The sequence below is a fragment of the Ranitomeya variabilis genome, chromosome 3, assembly GCF_051348905.1.
Source record: "Ranitomeya variabilis isolate aRanVar5 chromosome 3, aRanVar5.hap1, whole genome shotgun sequence".
In the NCBI taxonomy this organism is placed as follows: Eukaryota; Metazoa; Chordata; class Amphibia; order Anura; family Dendrobatidae; genus Ranitomeya; species Ranitomeya variabilis.
In genome coordinates, this window is record NC_135234.1 from 523309651 (window position 1) to 523333815 (window position 24165).

At 41.7% G+C, this 24165-nt stretch overlaps 1 protein-coding gene across 1 annotated transcript; it reads right to left on the bottom strand.

The window, feature by feature from the left end:
* Window positions 1-2461: 2461 nt before the first annotated feature.
* LOC143818363 (uncharacterized) lies at window positions 2462-19561 on the bottom strand. The gene is made up of 4 exons (XM_077299702.1): window positions 19481-19561; window positions 4182-4369; window positions 3874-4021; window positions 2462-3748 (listed from the first exon to the last, which is right to left on the bottom strand). The coding sequence occupies exons 2-4, from the start codon at window positions 4225-4227 to the stop codon at window positions 3208-3210; spliced, it is 735 nt and encodes a 244-aa protein (XP_077155817.1). The 5' UTR covers window positions 4228-4369; window positions 19481-19561; the 3' UTR covers window positions 2462-3207.
* Window positions 19562-24165: the final 4604 nt, after the last annotated feature.

Consider the following 24165-nt stretch of genomic DNA (forward strand, 5'->3'; position numbering starts at 1 on the left):
GCTTACTGTGTAGGGTGGTTGTGGTGTATATCATACCGTGTGGGGTGCTTGTGGTGGGCATTATACACTGTAGAGGTTTATGTGGTACATTACACTATCCTCGGGGCTGTGGTGACCATCATAGTGTATGGGATAGTTATGGAGGAAATCATACTGTAAGGGGGCTGTGGGGTCATCATACTGTACGTGGGGCTTTGTTAAAGATCATACTTTATATAGGGGCCTGTGGTGGACATAATACTGGGGGGCTGTCATGGATACCATGCTGTATGGGAGGCTGTGGTGACAATCTTAGGGTAAGTTCACACAGGGCGTTTTTGCTGCGTTTTTTTGCTGCTTTTTTTATGCTAATTTTCAGCTGCTTTTTACAGTACCAGCAAAGCCTATGAGATTTCAGAAATCTCATGCACTCACATTGGTTTTTTGTGTGATCAGTATTTTGTGCTTTGCTGCGTTTTTTGGACATAGAGCATGCCACTTCTTTCAGCGCTTTTCCAGCGTTTTTTCAAAAAAACGTTGCAAATACACAGGTTGACTTTTCTTGCAGAGCATTTGCTGCAGAAAAGTCAAGGACAGCTGGATGTGACGTCACACACGGCTCTGCTACATCTAGATGGCAGGCTGCATGATGCGTCCATGCAGCCTATCATCCAGCAGAGCGGACCCGTTCCCCATTCACTTGAATGGGGGGCCCGACATTATAGTGTTTGACATGCTGTCATATGCATGACAGCACAGCAAACACTGCCTCTGATCGGCGGGGAAAAGAGAGCCTTGGTTCCCACGCTGGTTTCTGACAGCGGGAGTGCTCAGCTGTGATCGGAGGTATAAACTTCACCTCCGATCACTGGTGTCAGCTGATGGGACTACTGCTCCCATCATCTGACACCTACAGCTGCTAATTACAGTGAGAGCAGGAGCGGCGGATGGGAGTATTCATCTGACGCTCCTGCATTATAAATAAATAATTTTTTTTAAAAAGCGGCGTGGGTTCCCCCCAGCTGTCAGCTTCAGCAAGGCTAGTTATCAAGAATAGAGTGGTCCTCATGCTTTTTTTAATTATTTAAATAATTAAAAAAAAAACGGCTTGGGGTCCCACCATTTTTGACAACCAGCCTTGCTAAAGCTTACAGCTGGTATTCTCAGGCTGGTAAGGGGCCATTGATATAGGCACCCCTGCCTAAAAATAGCAGCCTGCAGCTGACTCCCAGACATTTAAAAACTTGGACATGGGCCAAAGGTTGTATGGGAATCATTTTAATTTCCCCGTGCCACAACCTCTTCTCAACACTCAAGGCCCGCCAATTCCTTTCAGATGTGTGGAAACCTCCTGATCCATACTCCATTCGGGACTTGAACTACACAAAAAGTATTTTTTATTTCAGACTGACCAGGGCAAGAAGAACTGTTGAGAGTGCCTTTGGTATCCTTGTCTCAAAATGGTGCATTTTTGGGACAGCCATTAATCTAAAAATTGAGACAGTTGATGAGGTGGTCAAGGCGTGTGTGGTGCTGCACAACTATATAATGGCTAAAGAGCAACCTAGCATTGAACTTGATGAACCTGTTTCTAACCCATTGCCAGATTACTATCATCACCCTTTCAGGACAACAGTTAAAGTTGCCCAAATGAGAGATACATTTGCGTCCTACTTTGTTTCTGAGAGTGGACGTCTGTCCTGGCAAGATGACATGGTTTAGTGTTCTTGTAATGTTGTGCAATGTTATGTACCTGTAATTAGTAAAATTTACTTTAATGTTTGCTGACAATAAAACACCTATAGTTAAACATCTGTTCCAAGTGTCCTCTATATTAGAATAATAATTTTTAGAGGTTAATAAGGTGATCATCGGTTCGCAACTACAGTTTTTATATAGTTCACTCGCTGTATCATGCAGATTGCATGAGACAGGGATTGTATAATCAAATTGGGTTAGGTAACCCATGCTTTACACTACACCTCCTCTCTCTGAGGTCAGTGCTATGGTAGGTGACATTGGATTAGCTCCATCGTCTCTTCAGTCTGCTTTGCTCTACTTCTATATATTACTGCAGACTGAAGAGATGATGGAGCTAATCCACCTCATATCTTTACTCACCTGCCCATGAGTCAGAACTACTGCACTCAAGATGCAGAAAACACTGTATCCTGAGTGCACTAGTGCTGACACCTGGGCAGGTGAGCATTGTTGACCCCTGACCTTTTTTGCTGTATTAATATATATTTTTGAGGTTTTTCATTCCTCCTTGTGTTTTTGCCACCTCATAGCTACATTACACATACAAGAAGCAATGCTGCTGTGTAAAGCAAATAAAAAAGAGGAGCTGTAGATTGTGTGTCAGGGAGATATGAGGTGGCAAAAACACAATGTGTGTTTACGGCGACATGTGTGTTGACGGCGCACGGTGTGTATTGCCGGCGACGATAGAGACAAAGATCAAGCATTGATTTGGGGAAAACAACACAAATTTATTTACAAAAAAAAAATTAACTTTTACAAGGTTAGGGGGAAATGTTATGGACCTGTGGGTGTAGAGCTGGGAGGATTGGCTATAGGTGGACGATGAAGGGGTTCCAGGGGAAGGGGTAACTAAACTTGTGGGGTCTTGAAGGTCAAGGATGGAAGTAGACACAATAGAAGTGGAATCACAGGATGGGAGAGACACATTGGAAGGGAAAGACAAATTGGACAACACAGACAAATTGGGATGCAAGGGTGGAGGTAGCACGACACTTCTGCCTTTAGTCCTTTTTATTTTATGTCCACTTTTCTGTGACATCCTCCTTTTTTTGTTTCTCCTTGGGAGGGTGGGAGTGGTGGGGTCAGCAGGGCATGTATCTCCTCTACCCGGCCTGGTGGTGGCAGTGGACAGCCGTGCAGGTACTTCTGGCGGCCTACTGGTGGTGGCGGTTGGCAGTTGTGCAGGTACTTCTTGCGGCCTACTGGTGGTAGTGGTGGGCAGCTATGCAGGTACTTCTGGCGGTCTAGTGGTGGTGGCGGTGGGCAGCCGTGCAGGGTCTTCCGGCAGCCTACTGATTTTGGTGGTGGTCAGCTGTGCAGGAGCAGGACTCGGCATGGTGGTGGTGATGGAGTGGATTGCAGCTGCGCCCGCCATGGTGGTGGCGGTGTAGTGGTGTGTGGCAGGACTGGGCATAGTGGTGGCCATACAGTGGTATGCAGCATAACTCTACTGAGTTACTGAGTCTACTGAGAGGTTAAGTGTGTAATTGGTGGCAGAGGTGGAAATACCACCTGTGCCTGGTGGTAGTACCGAGTCTGCTGCATAGCCTGAACATAAGCAGCGTTGCAGGTCTGCATCACGTTGAGCTGGAGTTCAGGCGTAAGGTGTTCCGACATGCCCTGCTCTATCTTGTTAAAAAAATGGTGTGCTGGTTTCTGGAGGTCGGCTTCCAGACGGTTAAGGCGTTGGTTGACATCCTGGAACAGTGTGTTAATATGGGTCAGACCACTTTCCAGTCTATGTCCCAGCGCCTTTAAGCCATTCTGGAAGACCGAGCGCAAGCGAATAAACTCGGGCATGAGTGACCTGTCCGAGGCCTTCTGCCACTGACAGGAAGAGCCCAAAACCAGAGGCAGAGGACCTGAAGGACCAGCTGCCTGTTCTCCAGCCTGTGACGCCGACCCACTTGCTGCTTCACTAGTGGATGGCTGGGACTGGTCCATGGCTGTTCGATGAGGGACCACTCCAGAGGAAGATCCAGGTTTCAGGGTGCTGCTACAGGTTCTGTGAAAAGAAAAGAAAAATATTACTACCAAATAATAACAATTGTAAAAGCGCCAACTCCTGTGGAATAGAAAAATTCAGATTAGGCATTACAACACAGTGGAATATAACACAAAAATACTTACATTCTCTGAGCAAGGACAGGCCTCAGGAAAGCCAGGAGCCGGTGGTACTTGTACTTCCCTATCCTTGCTGCAGCACCACTGAGAACTTGGATCTCCTGTCTCAGGTCCTTGTTGAAGCAATCCTTCATCGAACGCCAACGGGTTTTGACTTTGATCATTGTGAATAAGGAGAAAAAAAAGCACTTTAGGCAGGGATCCCACAACCATGTGTTATGCAACAAACTCGCAGGAGTTTATCGCATCACACATGGTTGTGTGATCCCGGCCTTCAGGTTCACTACAGCATCAGACCACACTGTAATACTTACGAAAATCCTTTCTGATATGTGATGTGGCGTTGTCCCAGTCATCCATCAGCGCTTGGGCCACCTTATTCCACAGCCGCCGAATCACCACAGCGTCCGAGTGCTGCTGCTCCCAGGTGTCCCACAACGGAACTCGCTCCTGCACTAGGGTGATGAGGAAGTCATTGTCAATAAAGTCCTCCTCACAGGACCTAGAAATTAAAAAAAAATGTTAGAAAGATAAAACACTAGGGCAGAGACATACGGCCGTATTTCTCGTGCGAGAATCGCATTGTAAAACTCGACCTGGCTGTCGGCTCTCCTGACCTGAGCTTCACAGCGGCATAGTAATCCATCATGCTGTCATGCTTGGGTCAGGAGAGGTGACGGCCAGTCCGTGCAGTGCGATGTGATTATCACAGTAGGAATACACCTGTTTTAAGGTGCTAGAAACCAAAAAGAGAACGCCGAACAAGTGGTCAAAAAAGTGGGCCATTAGATGGAGGATAAAACACCTTTATTAAGTAATGGGTAGCAATAAATGGCACTACGAGCAACAACAGAGTACCCGCACTTGTGTGAAAACAAAATACAAGTAAAAAAGAAGATGATAAAATATTATAAAGGGGCACCTGACTAAGTACTTGGTTCCAAAACGCACGTTGGGGTGTACGCCGCACTTGGACTGGGGACCACAGACCAGGTAATTTCAGTGCATGGGGATCGCATTCAAGCTCTTAAACTTGCAAGCACTCTCATTTGGGACACACATTGCAGCATATTTGGGATTATCTTTCGATATCATTTACTTATTTTCCCTTGTGCATTTTCTCTGTCATCACAATGTCATTAGCCCTATACCATCCACCCTTTACACGTTACATTTCTCGCTGTACTCATGACAATGTTGATAGCATGCCATCATACTACCAGGGCTATTTATGTTTTGCCTTACCATTGTGTTATGGCTTTTCCAATATCATTAATATTGACCTTTTGCACTCCTCCTGCATCCTGTGTCAGCGCTGAATATCTCCGGCATCTCCCACAGAGCAGAGCGGTGACGTCATCGCTTTGCTTTACGGCCGGCACTTACACAGGATGCAGGAGGAGTGCAGGGAAGCGGACACCGGGCACCGGAATGTGAGTATGTAGTGTTTTTTTTTTACTTTTACACTGGTAACCAGGGTAAACATCGGGTTACTAAGCGCGGCCCTGCGCTTAGTAACCCGATGTTTACCCTGGTTATCAGTGAAGACATCGCTGGATTGGTGTCACACACACCGATTCAGCGATGTCTGCGGGAGATCCAGCGACGAAATAAAGTTCTGGACTTTCAGCAACGACCAGCGATCTCACAGCGGGATCCTGATCGCTGCTGCGTGTCAAACACAACGATATCGCTATCCAGGACGCTGCAACGTCACGGATCGCTATAGTTATCGTTGTAAAGTCGCTTAGTGTGAAGGTACCTTAAAAAGCAGAAACGTGCCTTCAGGAGCAAAATCATCTTCGTGCTGACAATGCCCCATCTCATGCTGCAAAGAATACCTCTGAGTCATTGGCTGCTATGGGCATAAAAGGAGAAAAACTCATGGTGTGGCCACCATCTTCCCCTGAACTCAACCCTATAGAGAACCTTTGGAGTATCATCAAGCAAAAGATCTATGAGGGTGGGAGGCAGTTCACATCTAAACAGCAGCTCTGGGAGGCTATTCCAACTTCATGCAAATAAATACAAGCAGAAACTCTCCAAAAACTCACAAGTTCAATGGATGCAAGAATTGTGAAGGTGACATCAAAGAAGGGTCCTATGTTAACATGTAACTTGGCCTGTTGGGATGTTTTGGCGTTAAATAGCTTTTTTGTTCAGTGAATGTGACCTCCTAATGCTGCAAATTCCACAAATGAGCATTTTCAGTTCTTTAAAACATATCAAATGTTTAGAAATTCTACTGTGCATAATAATTTGGAACAGTGCATTTTGAGTTTTTATTCATTTTGGAGATTATACTGTTATCATTGTGAGGTTTCTTCAATAAAATTCGATGTATACTCTAACGGGTGATTACTTTTATTAGGCTGACTGTCATTTGCACTGACCATTTAGGAAAATATGATAAAAATGTAATTTGCATAATAATTTGGAACATAGTGTATATATGGGGGCTCTGGTGGTGACCATGCTATATATTGGGGGATTGTTGTGGAAATCATAACATATGGGCGGCTGTGGTGACCATCATACTGTGTAGTGGGACAGTTTGAGGAGTGGTTACAGTTTGAAGAGACAAACGTGGTGGGCAATATGAAGGTATAGTGTGAAGAGGGGGCACAGAATGGATATGGAGAGGGGGCAGCTTGAAATGGAGGCACAAAATGGAGAGGGGTTAGCATGGTGGGGGGAATAGTATGAAGATGTAGAAAGTGTAATGGATAATTAGAGAGGGGACAGCCAAAGTATAGGCAGTGGTTCATAAGGGCAGATGGTGTGGCAGTTATAGGTGTTAATGGTAGACACTGTGGAGGCCAAATACCATAGGAGACTTATTTAGGTTATAATATGAAAATATATTTTTATGCAGATGGCATTTTAATGACACTGTTATTTTAAAGGGCATTGTGTTGGAATGTGCTGCAAAAGACCGGCGAAGAACCGCTGTGGATATGAAAAGTCATCATGGCTTCTAGACAATATGGAGATGAAAAGAATGAGACAACGCCAGAGAAGATGTAATCTATAAGGTACCTGGATGTAAATGTTTATTTGTGATACTAAGTCTCATCAGTACTGTGGTTCCTGTAGGGTCCACAGTCTGATGATGGCTGTTAATAACAAATCCCAGTATCTCCTTACCATTGTTAAGGACATACTGGGAGTTGTAGGTTCATGCAACACAATTGATTATGGGGTTGACTTGATATTACAATTGTTTTACTAAGCTTGGTTATTGTATTCAAGTTCTCTTGGTTCTCGCCATGGATTTGTGTACCTTTGGTGGTTCTTGTGAAGCATTCATGTACTGATGGAGGTTCTGGTGCTGTATTAATTTACTAATGGTGGTTCTGATGAGGTGGTGGATCTGTTGATGTATTCATGTACTCAGGTACGGACTGGAGCTGAAATTCAGCTCTGGCCTTTGAAATCACACAGGCTCATGCTGTCCCTGTCCCCAAGCACTAGATGGGATATATTACTAATATTACTCTGGATATAGGAAAGCAAGATTTACTACAAGACCAATATTTTTAATGATACCGGTGGCCTGGTGGGGTATGTGACTGAGTCAGCGACTTTGTGCTCAGTCACATCTCTCATCAGTATGGGTGTCTTGAGAACACCGATTCTATTAACAACGTTGCAGACAAGGCAGCCCACAACCAGACAGGCCCTTCTGGCACTTGCCAGAATTGCCAGATGGCCAGTCAGGCCCTGCATGTACTAATGGTTGCTTTAATGATGTGCTCATATAATAGTGGTGGTTCGCAGAATATTTCATCATAGTCTGCATTCCAAAATGTTACTCCTTCCTTTCCGAGCTGTGTACTCAAACAGTAATTTTCCTCTACATATGGGGTATCAATGTACTCAGTAGAAACTGCACAACAAATTTTGGGGTCCCTTTTCTCCTGCTATCCTTGTAAAAATGAAAAAATTGGGGCTTGGGGGTTGAAGGGGGTTAACCATACCATTTCTGTGTGTTATATAATGAACTGAAAAATCTTCATACCACCTAAATTATTTTGCATATGTGTAAATATTTTGACAAACTATTAGTTGTGTTTGTAATCATTGTATTGCTAATTATATATTATACACATATGTATATATGTGGGCAATTTGCCAGATTAGCTCACTCGTTAAATTTATGTCTGTAAATCTGTGTTTGTATGTATTTATTTTTTAAGTATCTGTTTAAATAAAATTAGACTTTTTATTGATATATTAGCATTACTTTGTTCCTGGCACACAACTTTTTTTTACTGTTTATGTATCTCTGTGCCCTATGGGGACTAAAAAAACTAAAATACACAATAATCTGGGTTTTAAAGCGGTTTTGGTAATTTTTATATTAACCCCTTAACCCCCAAGGGTGGTTTGCATGTTAATGACCGGGCCAATTTTTACAATTCTGACCACTGTCCCTTTATGAGGTTATAACTCTGGAACGCTTGCATGGATCCTGGTGATTCTGGTTTTCTCATGACATATTGTATTTCATGTCATTGGTTAAATTTCCTAGATATTACTTGCGTTTATTTGTGAAAAAAACTATTTGGCGAACATTTTGACGAAACGTTTGAAAACTTCGCAATTTTCCAACTTTGAATTTTCATGCCCTTAAATCACAGAGATATGTCACGCAAAATACTTAATAAGTAACATTTTCCACATGTCTACTTCACAATTTTGGAATCAAAAATTTTTTTTATTAGGAAGTTATAAGGGTTAAAAGTTGACAAGCGATTTCTCATTTTTGCAACACCATTTTTTTTTAGGGACGACATCACATTTAAAGTCACTTTGAGGGGTCTATATGATAGAAAATACCCAAACGTGACACCATTCTAAAAACTGCTCCCCTCAAGGTGCTCAAAACCACATTCAATAAGTTTATTAACCCTTCAGGTGCTTCACAGGAATTTTTGGAATGTTTAAAAAAATGAACATTTAACTTTTTTTCACAAAAAATTTATTTTATATATAATAATAGAAATTGGACACCAAAGGTTGTTGTACAATTTGTCCTGAGTATGCAAATACCCCATATGTGGGGGAAACCACTGTTTGGGCGCATGGCAGAGCTCAGAATGGAAGGAGTGCGGTTTGACTTTTCAATGCAAAATTGGCTGGAATTGAGATGGGACGCCATGTTGCGTTTGGAGAGCCCCTGATGTGCATAAACAGTGGAAACCCCCCACAAGTGACACCATTTTGGAAAGTAGACTCCCTAAGGAACTTATGTGTAGTGAGCACTTTGCAAGGGTAACAGGAGAAATTGGACCCCAAAGGTTGTTGTGCAATTTGTCCTGAGTACGCTGATACCCCATATCTGGGGGTAAACCACTGTTTGGGCGCATGGCAGAGCTCAGAATGGAAGGAGCGCTGTTTGACTTTTCAATGCAAAATTGACAGGAATTGAGATAAGACGCAACGTAGCGTTTGGAGAGCCCCTGGTATGCCTAAACAGTGGAAACTCCCCATAAGTGACCCCATATTGGAAAATAGACCCCCCCCAAGGAACTTATCTAGATGTGTTGTGAGAACTTTGAACCCCCAAGTGTTTCGCTACAGTTTATAACGTAGAGCCGTAAAAATACAAAATCCTTTTTTCCACAAAAATGATTTTTTAGCCTCCAGTTTTGTATTTTCCAAAGGGTAACAGGAGAAATTGGACCCAAAACGATGTTGTCCAATTTGTCCTGAGTACGCTGATACCCCATATGTGGGGGTAAACCACTGTTTGGGCGCTTTGCAGAGCTCGGAAAGGAAGGTGCGCCGTTTGACTTTTCAATGCAAAATTGACTGGAATTGAGATCGGACGCCATGTCGCATTTGGATAGTCCCTGATGTGCCTAAACAGTGGAAACCCCCCACAAGTGACACCATTTTGGAAAGTTGACTCCCTAAGGAACTTATCTACATGTGTGGTGAGCATTTTGAACCCCCAAGTGCTTCACAGAAGTTTATAATGTAGAGCCATAAAAATAAAAAAAATCATATTTTTCACAGAAATGATCTTTTCGACCCCAATTTTTATTTTCTCTAGGATAACAGGAGAAATTGGACCCCAAAAGTTGCTGTGCAATTTGTCCTGAGTACGCTGATACCCAATATGTGGGGGTAAACCACTGCTTGGGCGCACAGCAGAGCTTGGAAGGGAAGGAGCACTGTTTTACTTTTTCAACGCAGAATTGGCTGGAATTGAGATTGGACACTATGTCTTGTTTGGAGAGCCCCTAATGTGCCTAAACAGTGGAAATCCCCCAATTCTAACTCCAACCTTAACCCGAACACACCCCGAACCCTAATCCCATCCCTAACCATAACCACACCCCTAACCTAAATACGCCTCTAAGGCCAGGTCAGACTTGCGAGAAACACGGCCGAGTCTGGCATGTTAATAGTCGGCACTGCTGCCCGCACTCGGATCGGAGCGTGCAGCCACATAGTAATACATGGAGCCGCACGCTCCATTCCTGAGTGTCGTGTCAGTGCTGGCTATTAACATGCGAGACTCGGCCGTGTTTCTCGCAAGTCTGACCCTGGCCTAACCCTAATTCCAACCCTAACCACACCCCTATCCCCAACACACCCCTAACCCTAATCCCAACCCGAACCATAACCCTAACCACACCCCTAACCCTGACACACCCCTAACCCTAATCCCAAACCTAATCCCAACAGTAAGCGTAATCCGAAATGCTAGCCCCAACTCTAGCCCCAACCTTAACCCTAACTTTAGCCCCATACCTAGCCCTAACTTTAGCCCCATCCCTAAGCCTAACTTTAGCCCCAACCCTAAACCTAGCTTTAGCCCCAACCCTAAACCTAGCTTTAGCCCCAACCCTAACCCTAACTTTAGCCCCAACCCTAATTTTAACCCTAACCCTAATGGGAAAACCGAAATAAATACTTTTTTTATTTTATTATTTTTCCCTAACTAAGGGGGTGATGAAGGGCGGTTTGATTTACTATTTATAGTGGGTTTTTATAGTGGGTTTTTGTTTGGCAGCTGTCACACATTAAAACACACTTTTTATTGCAAAAAATAGTTTTTGCATCACTACATTTTTCCATATTTTGGCCCACAGAGTCATGTGAGGTCTTTTGCGGGATGAGTTGACGTTTTTATTGATACCATTTTCGGGCACATGACTTTTTTTATCGCTTTTTATTACAATTTTTGGGAGGCAGAATTAACAAAAAACAGCAATTCATGAAATTCTTTTGGGTGGAGCATTTATACCTTTACACGTGTGGTAAAATTGATAAAGCAGTTTTATTACCCGGGTCAGTACGATTACAGCGATACCTCATTTTTTTATGTTTTGGCGCTTTTATGCAATAAAAACTATTTTATATAAAAAATAATTATTTTTGCATCGCTTTATTCTGAGAGCTATAACTTTTTTATTTTTTTGCTGATGACGCTGTATGGTGGCTCGTTTTTTGCGAGACAAGATGACGTTTTCAGCGGTACCATGGTTATTTATATCCGTCTTTTTGATCGCGTGTTATTCCACTTTTTGTTCGGTGGTATGATGATAAAGCATTGTTTTTTGCCTCGTTTTCTTTTTTTTACGGTGTTCACTGAAAGGGTTAACTAGTGGGACAGTTTATAGGTCGGGTCGTTATGGATGCGGCGATACTAAATATGTGTACTTTTATTGTTTTTTGGGGATTTTTTACGCAAAGAAATGTATTTATTGGAACAATATTTTTTTTCTTTGCTTAGGAATTATTTAAAAAATATTTTTACACATGTTAACTTTTTTTAAAAACTTTTTTACATTGTCCCACTATATAGTGTCAGATCGCTGATATGACACTTTGCAGAGCACTGTGTCAGATTAGCGATCTGACAGGCAGTGCAGGAGGCTTGCTGGCGCCTGCTCTCAGCAGGCACTGACAAGCCACCTCCCTGCAGGACCCAGAAAGACCCCGTGGCCATCTTGGATCCGGGGAGCAGGGAGAAGAACGGAGGAGACCCTCAGAACAACGCAATCACATCGTGTTGTCCTGAGGGTCTCAGGGAAGCACGCAGGGAGCCTCCTCCCTGCGCGATGCCTCCCTATGCCACCAGAACGCTGCAATCTTGATTGATTGCAGTGTTCCAGGGGTTAACATGCCGGGAGCGGTCCGTGACTGCTCCTGGCACATAGTGCCAGGTGTCAGCTGTGATAATCAGCTAATACCCGGCCGCGATCGGCCGCTCTCCACCCGTGAGCTCGGCTGATCGCGTATGACCTACTTTCCCATCCATGGGAATTAAGTCCCAGGTCACATGGACGGGATAGTACGTCCGATGGCAGAAAGGGGTTAATTGTTGCTAAGTTTCCTCTAAATAAATTTTAGAAAATTGGTATAATAAAATATTCTGCATCTGTAAATATGCAAAAATAATAATGTCTCAAAGTACTGAAACTTTTAGGGTATGTTTCCACTTCAGTAAACGCTGCGGATTGGACACTGTGTACAGCCGCAGCGTCCAATCCGCAGTTGCCAGAAGTTACAGCATTGTGGATGAGATTTTATGAAATCCCATCTCCACTATGCGTGCAGGGACGCCTCCGGCTTCCTTGCGTATACGCATGCAGCATGTCAATTTATCTTGCGGAGATGTTCAGTCTCTGCAAGATAAATATCACAGTCCAATGTATAGGATGCGGTGATTCCGCATGGTTCAATGAACACGTGCGGAATCACCGTGCGTACAAAAGCCGGCAGTACTTTGGATGGAGCGGACATGTGCTGCGTCCAAAGCGCTGCCAGTACTGACCGTGGAAACATACCCTTATGCATTCATTATCTGTAGCAGTAAAAGGAAAACTCTTTGGTATCACAAATACAGGAGTCAACTCAAAATTTTCACTGTCAGATTTGAATTCAGGAGGTCAAAATCATTAGGAAATGGCTGATTTCTTAACTAAACCGGACAACTTTTGAAAATATGTAGAACAGTGTAAGCTATTCCACATTATATGCTGGACACCATATAAAACAATGATGTTACAACATTTAGTGAAATCATATTTGTAGCTGTAATTTATTAGTATAAATTTTGTGATGGACTCGAACAGATTTGCAGGAAACAATGATGACAAACCATGATACCAGCATGGTATATCAAGTACAACCTTGCTTGTATTATGCTGCCACCTCCTGGTAAAAAGAAAACATAGAATGTTTTTTTAAACTCCCTGATCCCTGTACCATGGACATGAAATTACTTGTATTAGGCCGGCGTTACACTAGCGAGTTTTACGGACGTATGAGAGGTGCAGAAAATACGGATTACATACGGAGGATGCCATGCGCAAAATACGCTGCCACACCCTGCCTACGGATGACATACGGATCACTATTTTGGGAACATTTCTGCGTATTACGGCCGTAAAATACAGACCGTATTTTCATACACTGAGTGTGACGCCGGCCTTAAAAGGTAACTTCAAATCTCAGAGAGACAGAAGGGTTTTGAGTATAAACTCATGACAACCTTTGACCCACTCAGTGCAGGAATTATTGTATTGCATGGATTTATGTCTTTTTACATCAATTAACCCCTTAACCCCTGAAGTTTTTTTCGTTTTCGTTTTTCGCTCCCCTTCTTTCCAGAGCCATAACTTTTTTATTTTTCCTTCAATATGGCCATGTGATGGATTATTTTTTACGGGATAAGTTTTGCTTTTGAATGATACCATTGGTTTTACCATGTCATGTAACAGAAAACAGGAAAAAATTCCAAGTGCAATGAAATTGGAAAAAAGTGCAATCCCACACTTGTTTTAGGTTTGGCTTTTTTGCTACGTTCATGAAATGCTAAACCTGACCTGCCACTATGATTCTCCAGATCATTATGAGTTCATAAACACCAAACATGTCTAGGTTCTTTTTTATCTAAGTGGTAAAAACTAATTCCAAACTTTGCTAAAAAAAAAAAAAAATTGAGCAGTTTTCTGAGACCGATAGCGTCTCCTTTTTGGGGGGTCTGGGGTAGCAGCATGAGGGCTTATTTTTTGCGCGCCGAGCTGACATTTTTAATGATGCCATTTTGGTGCAGATACGTTCTTTTGATCGCCCGTTATTGCATTTTAATGCAATGTCGCGGCGACCAAAAAAACGTTTGTGCTGTGTTGTGTATAAATATGTGTTTCTTCAGATTTTGTATTAGTCTATGCCTGATGAAGAGAACTGAGTAGTCTTCAAAGCAATTTGTCACCATCGTTTGGCTACTTTCACACTAGCGTTGTGCACTGCACGTCGCTATGCGTCGTTTTGTAGAAAAAAACGCATCCTGCAAAAGTGCTTGCAGGATGCGTTTTTTCTCCATTGACTTGCATTAGTGACGCAGTGCGACGCATTGCCACACATCGCAACCGTCGTGCGACGGTTGCGTCGGACTGTCACCACCAAAAAACGTTGCATGTAACGTTTTTTGGTGCGTCGTGTCCAGCATTTCCAACCGGAACTCCGCCCCCACCTCCCCGCACCTCACAATGGGGCAGTAGATGCGTTGAAAAACAGCATCCGCTGCCCCGTTGTGCGGCGCTTCCACAGTATGCGTCGGTGCGCCGCAACGTCGCATTGCGACGTGCAGTGCACGACGCTAATGTGAAAGTAGCCTTTCAGTTAGCCATTAAAAGGTATCAACCACTAAGGACTCTCAATCCTAAATATTTTTCTATCTACTGGCTAACACGGTACAAAGATATTTATCGTTCCTGTATCAGAATGTTTCACAGTGATTTCAGATGCTACCGTATGTGTGTAGGGGAATCAATATGTAAATTCCACTCTTAAAATATGTGAAATGTTTGTGTGTGTAGGGTCTAAGGGTGTGTTTCCACGGTCAGGAAACGCTGCGTGTTTGACGCTGCGTAGAGCCGCAGCGTCAAACACGCAGCGTCCAGATGTTACAGCATAGTGGAGGGGATTTCCTGAAATCCCGTCTCCACTATACCTTAAAACACACAGGTGGCAGACCCACGTAAATGGACATGTGGTGTGTCTTTTCAGAACGCAGCTAATATTTGTTAGAAAAACTGGCGCACTACCCATAAACGAATAAATATTACAGGGGTGCAAACAAGTGGTCAAAACACATGATAAAGAAAAAAGAGAAAAAAGAGAACCACTCAAGAGAAATGCACACCACTGCTAGCGCAGGGATGTACAAGCGCAGGGATGGTATATCTTTGTGTCCATAGTTGGTTATCTACCAGTTTGTTTTGCCAGAGTTGTTCTGGCAGGCATTTATTTTACGCATAGTGTCCACTGCCTGCACATGTTAATATTTTGGTGCTATTGTGTGTGTGGTTAGGATCCCTTTATCACCTTGATGGTGGGGGGTGGCTTATCAGTGTGTATTCTTGTTTTTTTCTATTGAAACGCATGCGTTTAAAACGCAACCAAACGCATGTGCTTAAAAACGCATGCGTTTACATAGACAGCAATACGTTTTTTTGCGGCAAAAAAACGCCTCTAGAAATTACTACATGTTGCATTTCTGCAACCAAACGCAAGCATAGAAACAATGCATGCGTCGTCAAATGCGGCAAAACGCATACAAAAAAAAACGCATGCATTTTTAATGTTAAATATAGGAAAAAAAACGTATGCGTTTTTTTGCGCTAAAACGCAGCGGCAAAAAACGCAAATGTGAAACCAGCCTAAGTGCTCTAAAATTTCCTAGTAGACAGCTGAACTGACTTTGGTCTTGATAAAACACAGTGGACCAACACCAGCAGATACGTATACATATTAATCCAAACACAACCTAAACACCATAGGTCACACTCCGTACATAATAGATATTCCTTAGAACAAAGAAGAAAAGGTCCATGAGGTGTATATAAAACAATTGGTAAAGTTTATTTTAAATACATATCCATAAAATCATGTAAACAGTATATAATGGATGCCATAACAAAATGACTAACAACCAACAACAGAATAACACACTGATTCACATACAGGTATATACCATGATAAGTGTCAATCATGGTAACCGTCAAAACCATTGCTCAATCTAATATAAATACAGGTGCTATTTATGATAAATCTTAAAACAATCCATCCATGGTAATTACCATCAATACATGTAGTATGCTAAAGTGTCTAAGTACATAGCGCTACTCTATTTTGAAAATATAAAGTGCATAGAGTCGCATACTAATACCTGTGTGAAGTGTCAATACAGCTGCGTCTCACCCCGACGCACATTTCGCCTATTCTTCTTCCGGGGGCGTGTATTAGTGAGGAGGCAAGGAGACCTTTTAAATACCCATTTTCCTATCAGAATCAGAGGGCCAATCACCCAACATTATTGCATCTGGGCCCGTGGGGTCTGCATGTATGCTGCGACATGACGGCGCATCCGGTGTTCGCATCACTTCTGAAGGAACATCCCACTTCTGGCCAGTGGAACGCACATGTCGAGCGCCACCATGTGTTGCCAAAGGCAGGATGTCCAGAGCGCACCGTCACAGCATGGAAAAATATACCTAATTGTTGGATGTTGTGTATGGCGCACATAACAAAGTTAATAAAGGCGATACATTTGCTAATGTGTATATAACTAAAATACTAATAAGCCAAACCTAAGAGTGAATGTTGTGAATTTTGATGGTGACATAGATCTAATGACAATAACACAGCACTGCATATATGCTGCATACTGATAATGTATAAACACAAAACTATTGCTCACTTGAGCCTGTACAATATATGTGACAATTGATAAATATAAACAGTGCCATGATGCCCATATGTGCCCGACATATAATTAACTGTGACCTTGTAAGGTCACCTAAACCCATAAAATCCATCCATATGTAGTGTTCTAAAAGTGACATGAATGTTCCCTAATCTATATATATATATATATATATATATATAGTGATGTGAACACCTATATTAAATTAGCACATGAAAATCAACATTAAACAACCTATAGCAAACTACTTAAACATGATAGACAAACTTAAATCCCCAAAATTGGTAATTATCAATCATATATCATAAATAATAATAAATGGACCAATTTTATTGTTTTCCAAATACATTATTGTAAGGTCCATAGTATATAAATTCTGAAAAGATTCTAAGAGGTTGATAGGACTCCAAATGATTTCAATAAAATTACTCATATATCCCAAAAATGTCAAAAAGAATGTCTTTAGACTTGTCCTCACAAGATCATTCTCCAGGAGTTATATCTTTAGATGTAATCTTCAGCAGCAATGTTAGCCCTCCATAACGTTCACAGACACAATGCACAAACCCAGAATCCTACAGGCAACAGACTGGACCATCTGATACTGACATAAATCTCTGAAGGGACAAAAGTGACCATTAATATACAATAAGCATAAAAACATTAAAAGAAAAAAGAAGAAAAAGGCCCACCCACCCCTTAAAAACTTCCATACAGACAGTAAAGTTCACAAAAATGCTCCAAAACCAAAACTCTCATTTAACCCAGGCGGTGGTAATGTGCCTAGAAGATATATGCACCTACTTTGTGCCAAGATTTTGCCAATGTTCCCCCTCTATCCCCCAAAGATAACAAATCAATACCTTTGATTTTAAGGCCATGCGAATTACCTTGATGGTATTTCCTGAAGTGTTTGGGGAGAGTTTTGAGGGTCCATTCATTCTCCACTGCAATTGCCTCTTGAGATCTCTAAAATGCTCACGTGTCCGGATTTGTAATTCTCTTGTTTTTAAACCGATGTATATCTCATTACATGGGCACGTGGCATGATAGATTACACCACGGGAAGTACACGAGATGTATTTTCTTATGGTATACACTTTGGAATTATCCCAATTAGAAAAGGCTTTGATCTTAATATTTAATTCATTTGAGTTCAATGTGTCCATAAAGGTGACCAAATCACTACTTAATCCCTCCCAGATGAACCAAATGTCATCTATGTACCTAATCCAGCCTGTAAACAGGCTGGACTGAGGTACAGGATCACATGCAAAGATACTCTGTTCCCATACACCAAGAAATAAGCTGGCATATGATGGGGCACAGCAGCCCCCATAGCAGTGCCTTGGCATTGGTAGTAAACAACATTCTTAAAAATAAAAATGTTGTGAGTAAGAGCATATTCCAAAAAATTCATCAACAGTGTACTCATATCCCCATCCACATTACTTGCATTCAGGTACCAGGAAACTGCCTTCAATCCATCTTTATGGCGTATAGATGTATATAAGGCCTCTACATCGGCCGTCACCATCACAGCATTGTCACTTAAATAGATATTATCTAATCTGCGTAGTGCCGCATTTGTATCCTTGATATAAGATGGTAGATCATCTACCAAAGGCTTCAAATAATGATCAATGACTGTGACTGTCGCAGAGACCCCCCGTTTATCTGATACAATGGGCCTCCCTGGTGGGTCCAACGCATTCTTGTGGATTTTAGGCATCAGGTACAGTGTTGGTAAACGAGGATGCATCTCCTTCACTATATCCACCAGTTTTTGGGGAATAATGCCCCTAAGGCGTCTTCCAATATTCTAACTAACTCCTCATGAAATACATCCATAGGGTTAACTGATCATTTTTTATAACAAAAGAGTTGGGTGAGTGGCCCTCTGATTCTGATAAGACAATGGGCATTTAAAAGGTCTCCTTGCCTCCTCACTAATACACGCCCCCGGAAGAATAGGCAAAACACGCGTCGGGGTGAGACGCAGCTGTATTGACACTTCACATAGGTATTAGTATGTGACTCTATGCACTTTATATTTTCAAAATAGAGTAGCGCTATGCACTTAGACATTTTAGCATACTACATGTATTGCTGTTAAGTACTATGGATGGATTGTTATTAGGGTGCATCATAAATAGCACCTTTATTTATATTAGATTGAGCAATGGTTTTGATGGTTACCATATGATTATGATACTTATCATGGTATATAACTATATGTGAATTAGTGTGTTATTCTGCTGTTGGTTGTTAGTCGTTTTTTTGAGGCATCCATTATATACTGTTTACATGATTTTATGGATATGTATTTGAAATAAACTTTACCAATTATTTTATATACACGTCATGGGCCTTTTTTTCTTGGTTCTAAGGAGTAGCAACACCAGCAGATGACATCACTGATTGTGGAAGCTTCACACTAGACCTCAAGCAGCTTGGATTGTGTGTCTTTCCACTCTTTCTCCAGACTCTGACACCTTGACGTCCAAATGACGTGCAAAATTTACTTTCAACTGAAAATAACACTTTGGACCACTGAACAGCAGTCCAGTTCTTTTTCTCCTTGGCCCAGGTAAGACGCTTCTGGCGTTGTCTATTGGTCATGAGTAGCTTGACACAAGGAATGCGACACATGTAGCCCATGTCCTGGATACGTCTGTGTGTGGTGGCTCTTGAAGCAATAACTCCCCCAAATTTTTGAATGGTCTTTTCTTAACAATCCTTTCAAGGCTGCAGTTATCCCAGTTGCTTGTGCACCTTTTTCTACCACACTTTTTCCTTCAACTCAACTTTCCATTAATATGCTTGGATACAGCACTCATGAACAGCCAGCTTCTTTAGCAATGACCTTTTGTGGCTTACCCTCTTTAAGAACTGTGTCAATGACTGCCATCTGGACATCTGTCAAGTCTGCAGTCTTCCCCATGATTGTGGAGCCTTGCTGAAACAGATTAAGTAACCTTTTTAAATGCTTAAGAAGCCTTTGCAGATGTTTTTTGTTAATTATTCTAATTTACCGAGATAATGACTTTTTGGTTTTCATTGGCTGTAAGCCATAATCATCAACATTAACAGAAATAAACACTTGAAATTAATCACTGTTTGTACTGACTATCTAATATATGCGTTTAACTTTTTGTATTGAAGAAGTGAAATAAAATAACTTTTTGATGATATTCTAATTTAGTGAGAAGTACTTGTAACTAGGGTTGAGCGAAACGGGTCGTTCATTTTCATAAGTCGCCGACTTTTGGCAAAGTCGGCGTCTCATGAAACCCGACCCGATCCCTGTGCGGGGTCGGCCATGCGGTACGCGATCTTGGCGCTAAAGTCGCGTTTCGCATGACGCGTTTAGCGCCATTTTTTCAGCCAATGAATGAGCGTGGGCAGAGTGTTGACATAGGTCTTAGGGGAGTGAACGCCTATCGTCATGTTATCGCTTGTGCGCAGTAGGGATTTGGAATGTGCAATACGAAATTTTCTGTGCTGGGACGGAGGGGGGAGAGAGAGAGAGAGAGAGAGAGAGAGAGAGAGAGAGAAAAAAAATTTCTTCATTGGGTTTCGTGTTTCGGCCGAAACCCGACTTTTCACGGTGGTCGGCCGATTTCACTCGACTCGACTTTTAAGACAGTCGGGTTTCACAAAACCCGACTCGACCCTAAAAAACTAAAGGTCGCTCAACCCTACTTGTAACTATCCAGATATTTGTTGGGAATCTCTCTCAGGCAAAAGTAGTGGGTCCAGAAAATTATTATCTTCTTTCGCTGACAACTTTATCTTTCAAAAAGTAGAACAGAGAACAAGAGGATCTGCCATCTTGGACCTAATTCTTACCAATAGGGGGGAAATGATTAAGGAAGTAAAGCTGGCTGGGAATTTAGGAGGCAGCGATTATGATATCGTCGATTTTTGATTACAAGAGGAGGAAGACTTTAAGATTGGACTTCAGAAAGGCAAATTTTAATGGACTCAGAAATAGGGTAGGAAAGGTCCAATGGCTGAATGTTCTAAAGGACAGAAATGGCCAAAAGGATGGGGAATTTTGCTAGATGAAATTCTCACTGCATAAGCAGTTACAATCCCAAAAAGAAGGAAGATTTGGAAACATTTAAAGAGATCAGGATGGATGAACAGAGAACTTAAACACTTGCTAAAAATGAAAAAAGAAATGGAAAGCGGGGGCATATCCAAATAAGAATACCGTGTGTAGAATTATTAGGCAAGTTGTATTTTAGAAGATTATTTTTATTATTGATCAACAACTATGTTCTCAATCAAACCAAAAGACTCATAAATATCAAGGCTTAATATTTTTGGAAGTTGGAGTGTTTTTTTTTTTAGATTTGGCTATCTTAGCAGGATATCTGTTTGTGCAGGTAACAATTACTGTGCAGAATTATTAGGCAACTTAATGAAAAACAAATATATTCCCATTTCACTTGTTTATTTTCACCAGGTAAACCAATATACAGTTGTGGCCAAAAGTATTGACACCCCTGCAATTCTGTCAGATAATACTCAGTTTCTTCCTGAAAATGATTACAAACACAAATTCTTTGGTATTATTGTCTTCATTTAATTTGTCTTAAATGAAAAAACACAAAAAGAATTGTCCTAAAGCCAAATTGGATATAATTCCACACCAAACATAAAAAGGGGGTGAACAAAAGTATTGGCACTGTTCGAAAAATCATGTGATGCTTCTCTAATTTGTGTAATTAACAGCCCCTGTAACTTACCTGTGGCACCTAACAGGTGTTGGCAATAACTAAATCACACTTGCAGCCAGTTGACATGGATTAAAGTTGACTCAACCTCTGTCCTGTGTCCTTGTGTGTACCACATTGAGCATGGAGAAAAGAAAGAAGACCAAAGAACTGTCTGAGGACTTGAGAAACCAAATTGTGAGGAAGCATGAGCAATCTCAAGGCTACAAGTCCATCTCCAAAGACCTGAATGTTCCTGGGTCTACCGTGCGCAGTGTCATCAAGAAGTTTAAAGCCCAAGGCACTGTGTCTAACCTCCCTATATGTGGACGGAAAAGAAAAATTGACAAGAGATTTCAATGCAAGATTGTGCGGATGTTGGATAAAGAACCTCGACTAACATCCAAACAAGTTCAAGCTGCCCAGCAGTCCTAGGGTACAACAGTGTCAACCCGTACTATCCGTCGGCGTCTGAATGAAAAGGGACTGTATGGTAGGAGACCCAGGAAGACCCCACTTCTTACCCCGAGACATAAAAAAGCCAGGCTGGAGTTTGCCAAAACTTACCTGAAAAAGCCTAAAACATTTTGGAAGAATGTTCTCTGGTTAGATGAGACAAAAGTAGAGCTTTTTGGGCAAAAGCATCAACATAGAGTTTACAGGAGAAAAAAAGAGGCATTCAAAGAAAAGAACACTGTCCCTACAGTCAAACATGGTGGAGGTTCCCTGATGTTTTGGGGTTGCTTTGCTGCCTCTGGCACTGGTCTGCTTGACCGTGTGCATGGCATTATGAAGTCTGAAGACTACCAACAAATTTTGCAGCATAATGTAGGGCCCAGTGTGAGAAAGCTGGGTCTCCCTCAGAGGTCATGGGTCTTCCAGCAGGACAATGACCCAAAACACACTTCAAAAAGCACTAGAAAATGGTTTGAGAGAAAGCACTGGAGACTTCTAAGGTGGCCATCAATGAGTCCAGACCTGAATCCCATAGAACACCTGTGGAGAGATCTAAAAATGGCAGTTTGGAGAAGGCACCCTTCAAATATCAGGAACCTGGAACAGTTTGCCAAAGAAGAATGGTCTAAAATTCCAGCAGAGCATTGTAAGAAACTCATTGATGGTTACCGGAAGTGGTTGGTTGCAGTTATTTTGGCTCAAGGTTGTGCAACCAAGTATTAGGCTGAGGGTGCCAATACTTTTGTCTGGCCCATTTTTGGAGTTTTGTGTGAAATGATCAATGTTTTGCTTTTTGCTTCATTCTCTTTTGTGTTTTTTTTCATTTAAGACAAATTAACCCCTTAGTGACAGAGCCAATTTGGTACTTAATGACCGAGCCAATTTTTACAATTCTGACCACTGTCACTTTATGAGGTTATAACTCTGGAACGCTTCAACAGATCCTGCTGATTCTGAGATTGTTTTCTCGTGACATATTGTACTTCATGTTAGTGGTAACATTTCTTCGATATTACTTGCGTTTATTTATTAAAAAAATGGAAATATGGCGAAAATTTTGAAAATTTTGCAATTTTCAAAATTTGAATTTTTATTCCCTTACATCAGAGAGATATGTCACACAAAATGGTCAATAAATAACATTTCCCATATGTCTACTTTACATCAGCACAATTTTGGAAAAAAAAAAAAAATATTAGGGAGTTATAAGGGTTAAAATTTGACCAGCAATTTCTTATTTTTACAGCAAAATTTACTAAACCATTTTTTTTAGGGACCACCTCACATTTGAAGTAAGTTTGAGGGGTCTATATGGCTGAAAATACCCAAAAGTGACACCATTCTAAAAACTGCACCCCTCAAGGTGCGCAAAACCACATTCAAGAAGTTTATTAACCCTTCAGGTGCTTCACGAGAGCTAAAGCAATGTGAAAGGAAAAAATGAACATTTTACTTTTTTTCACAAACATTTTACTTCAGAACCAATTTTTTTTATTTTCATAAGTGTAAAAAAAGAAAATGAACCACATAATTTGTTGTGCAATTTGTCCGGAGAATGTCGATATGTCATATGTGGGGAAGGACCACTTTTTGGGTGCACAGCAGAGCTCCGAAGGGAAAGAGCGCCATTTGACTTTTTCAACACAGAATTCCCTGGAATTGAGATCGAACACCATGTCGCGTTTGGAGAGCCGCTGATGCGCCTAAACAGTGGAAACCCCCCACAAGTGACCCCATTTTGGAAACTAGACCCCCTAAGGAACTTATCTAGGTGTGTGGTCAACACTTTGAACCCCCAAGTGCTTCACACAAGTTTATAACGTAGAGCCGAAAAAATTAAAAATCTTTTTTTTTTCACAAGAATGATCTTTTCACCCCCAATTTTTTATTTTCCCAAGGGTAGCAAGAGAAATTGGTTCCCAAAAGTTGTTGTGCAATTTGTCCTGAGTATGTCGATACCCCGTATGTGGGGGTAAACCTCTGTTTGGGTGCACAGTAGAGCTCAGAAGGGAAGGAGCGCCATTTGGCTTTTTCAACATAGAATTCCCTGGAATTGAGATCGGACACCATGTCGCGTTTGGAGAGGCGCTGATGTGCCTAAACAGTGGAAACCCCCCACAAGTGACCCCATTTTGGAAACTAGACCCCCTAAGGAACTTATCTAGGCATGTGGTCAACACTTTGAACCCCCAAGTGCTTCACACAAGTTTATAACATAGAGCCGAAAAAATTAAAAATCATTTTTTTTTCACAAGAATGATCTTTTCACCCCCAAGTTTTTATTTTCCCAAGGGTATCAAGAGAAATTGGTTCCCAAAAGTTGTTGTGCAATTTGTCCTGAGTATGTCGATACCCCGTATGTGGGGGTAAACCTCTGTTTGGGTG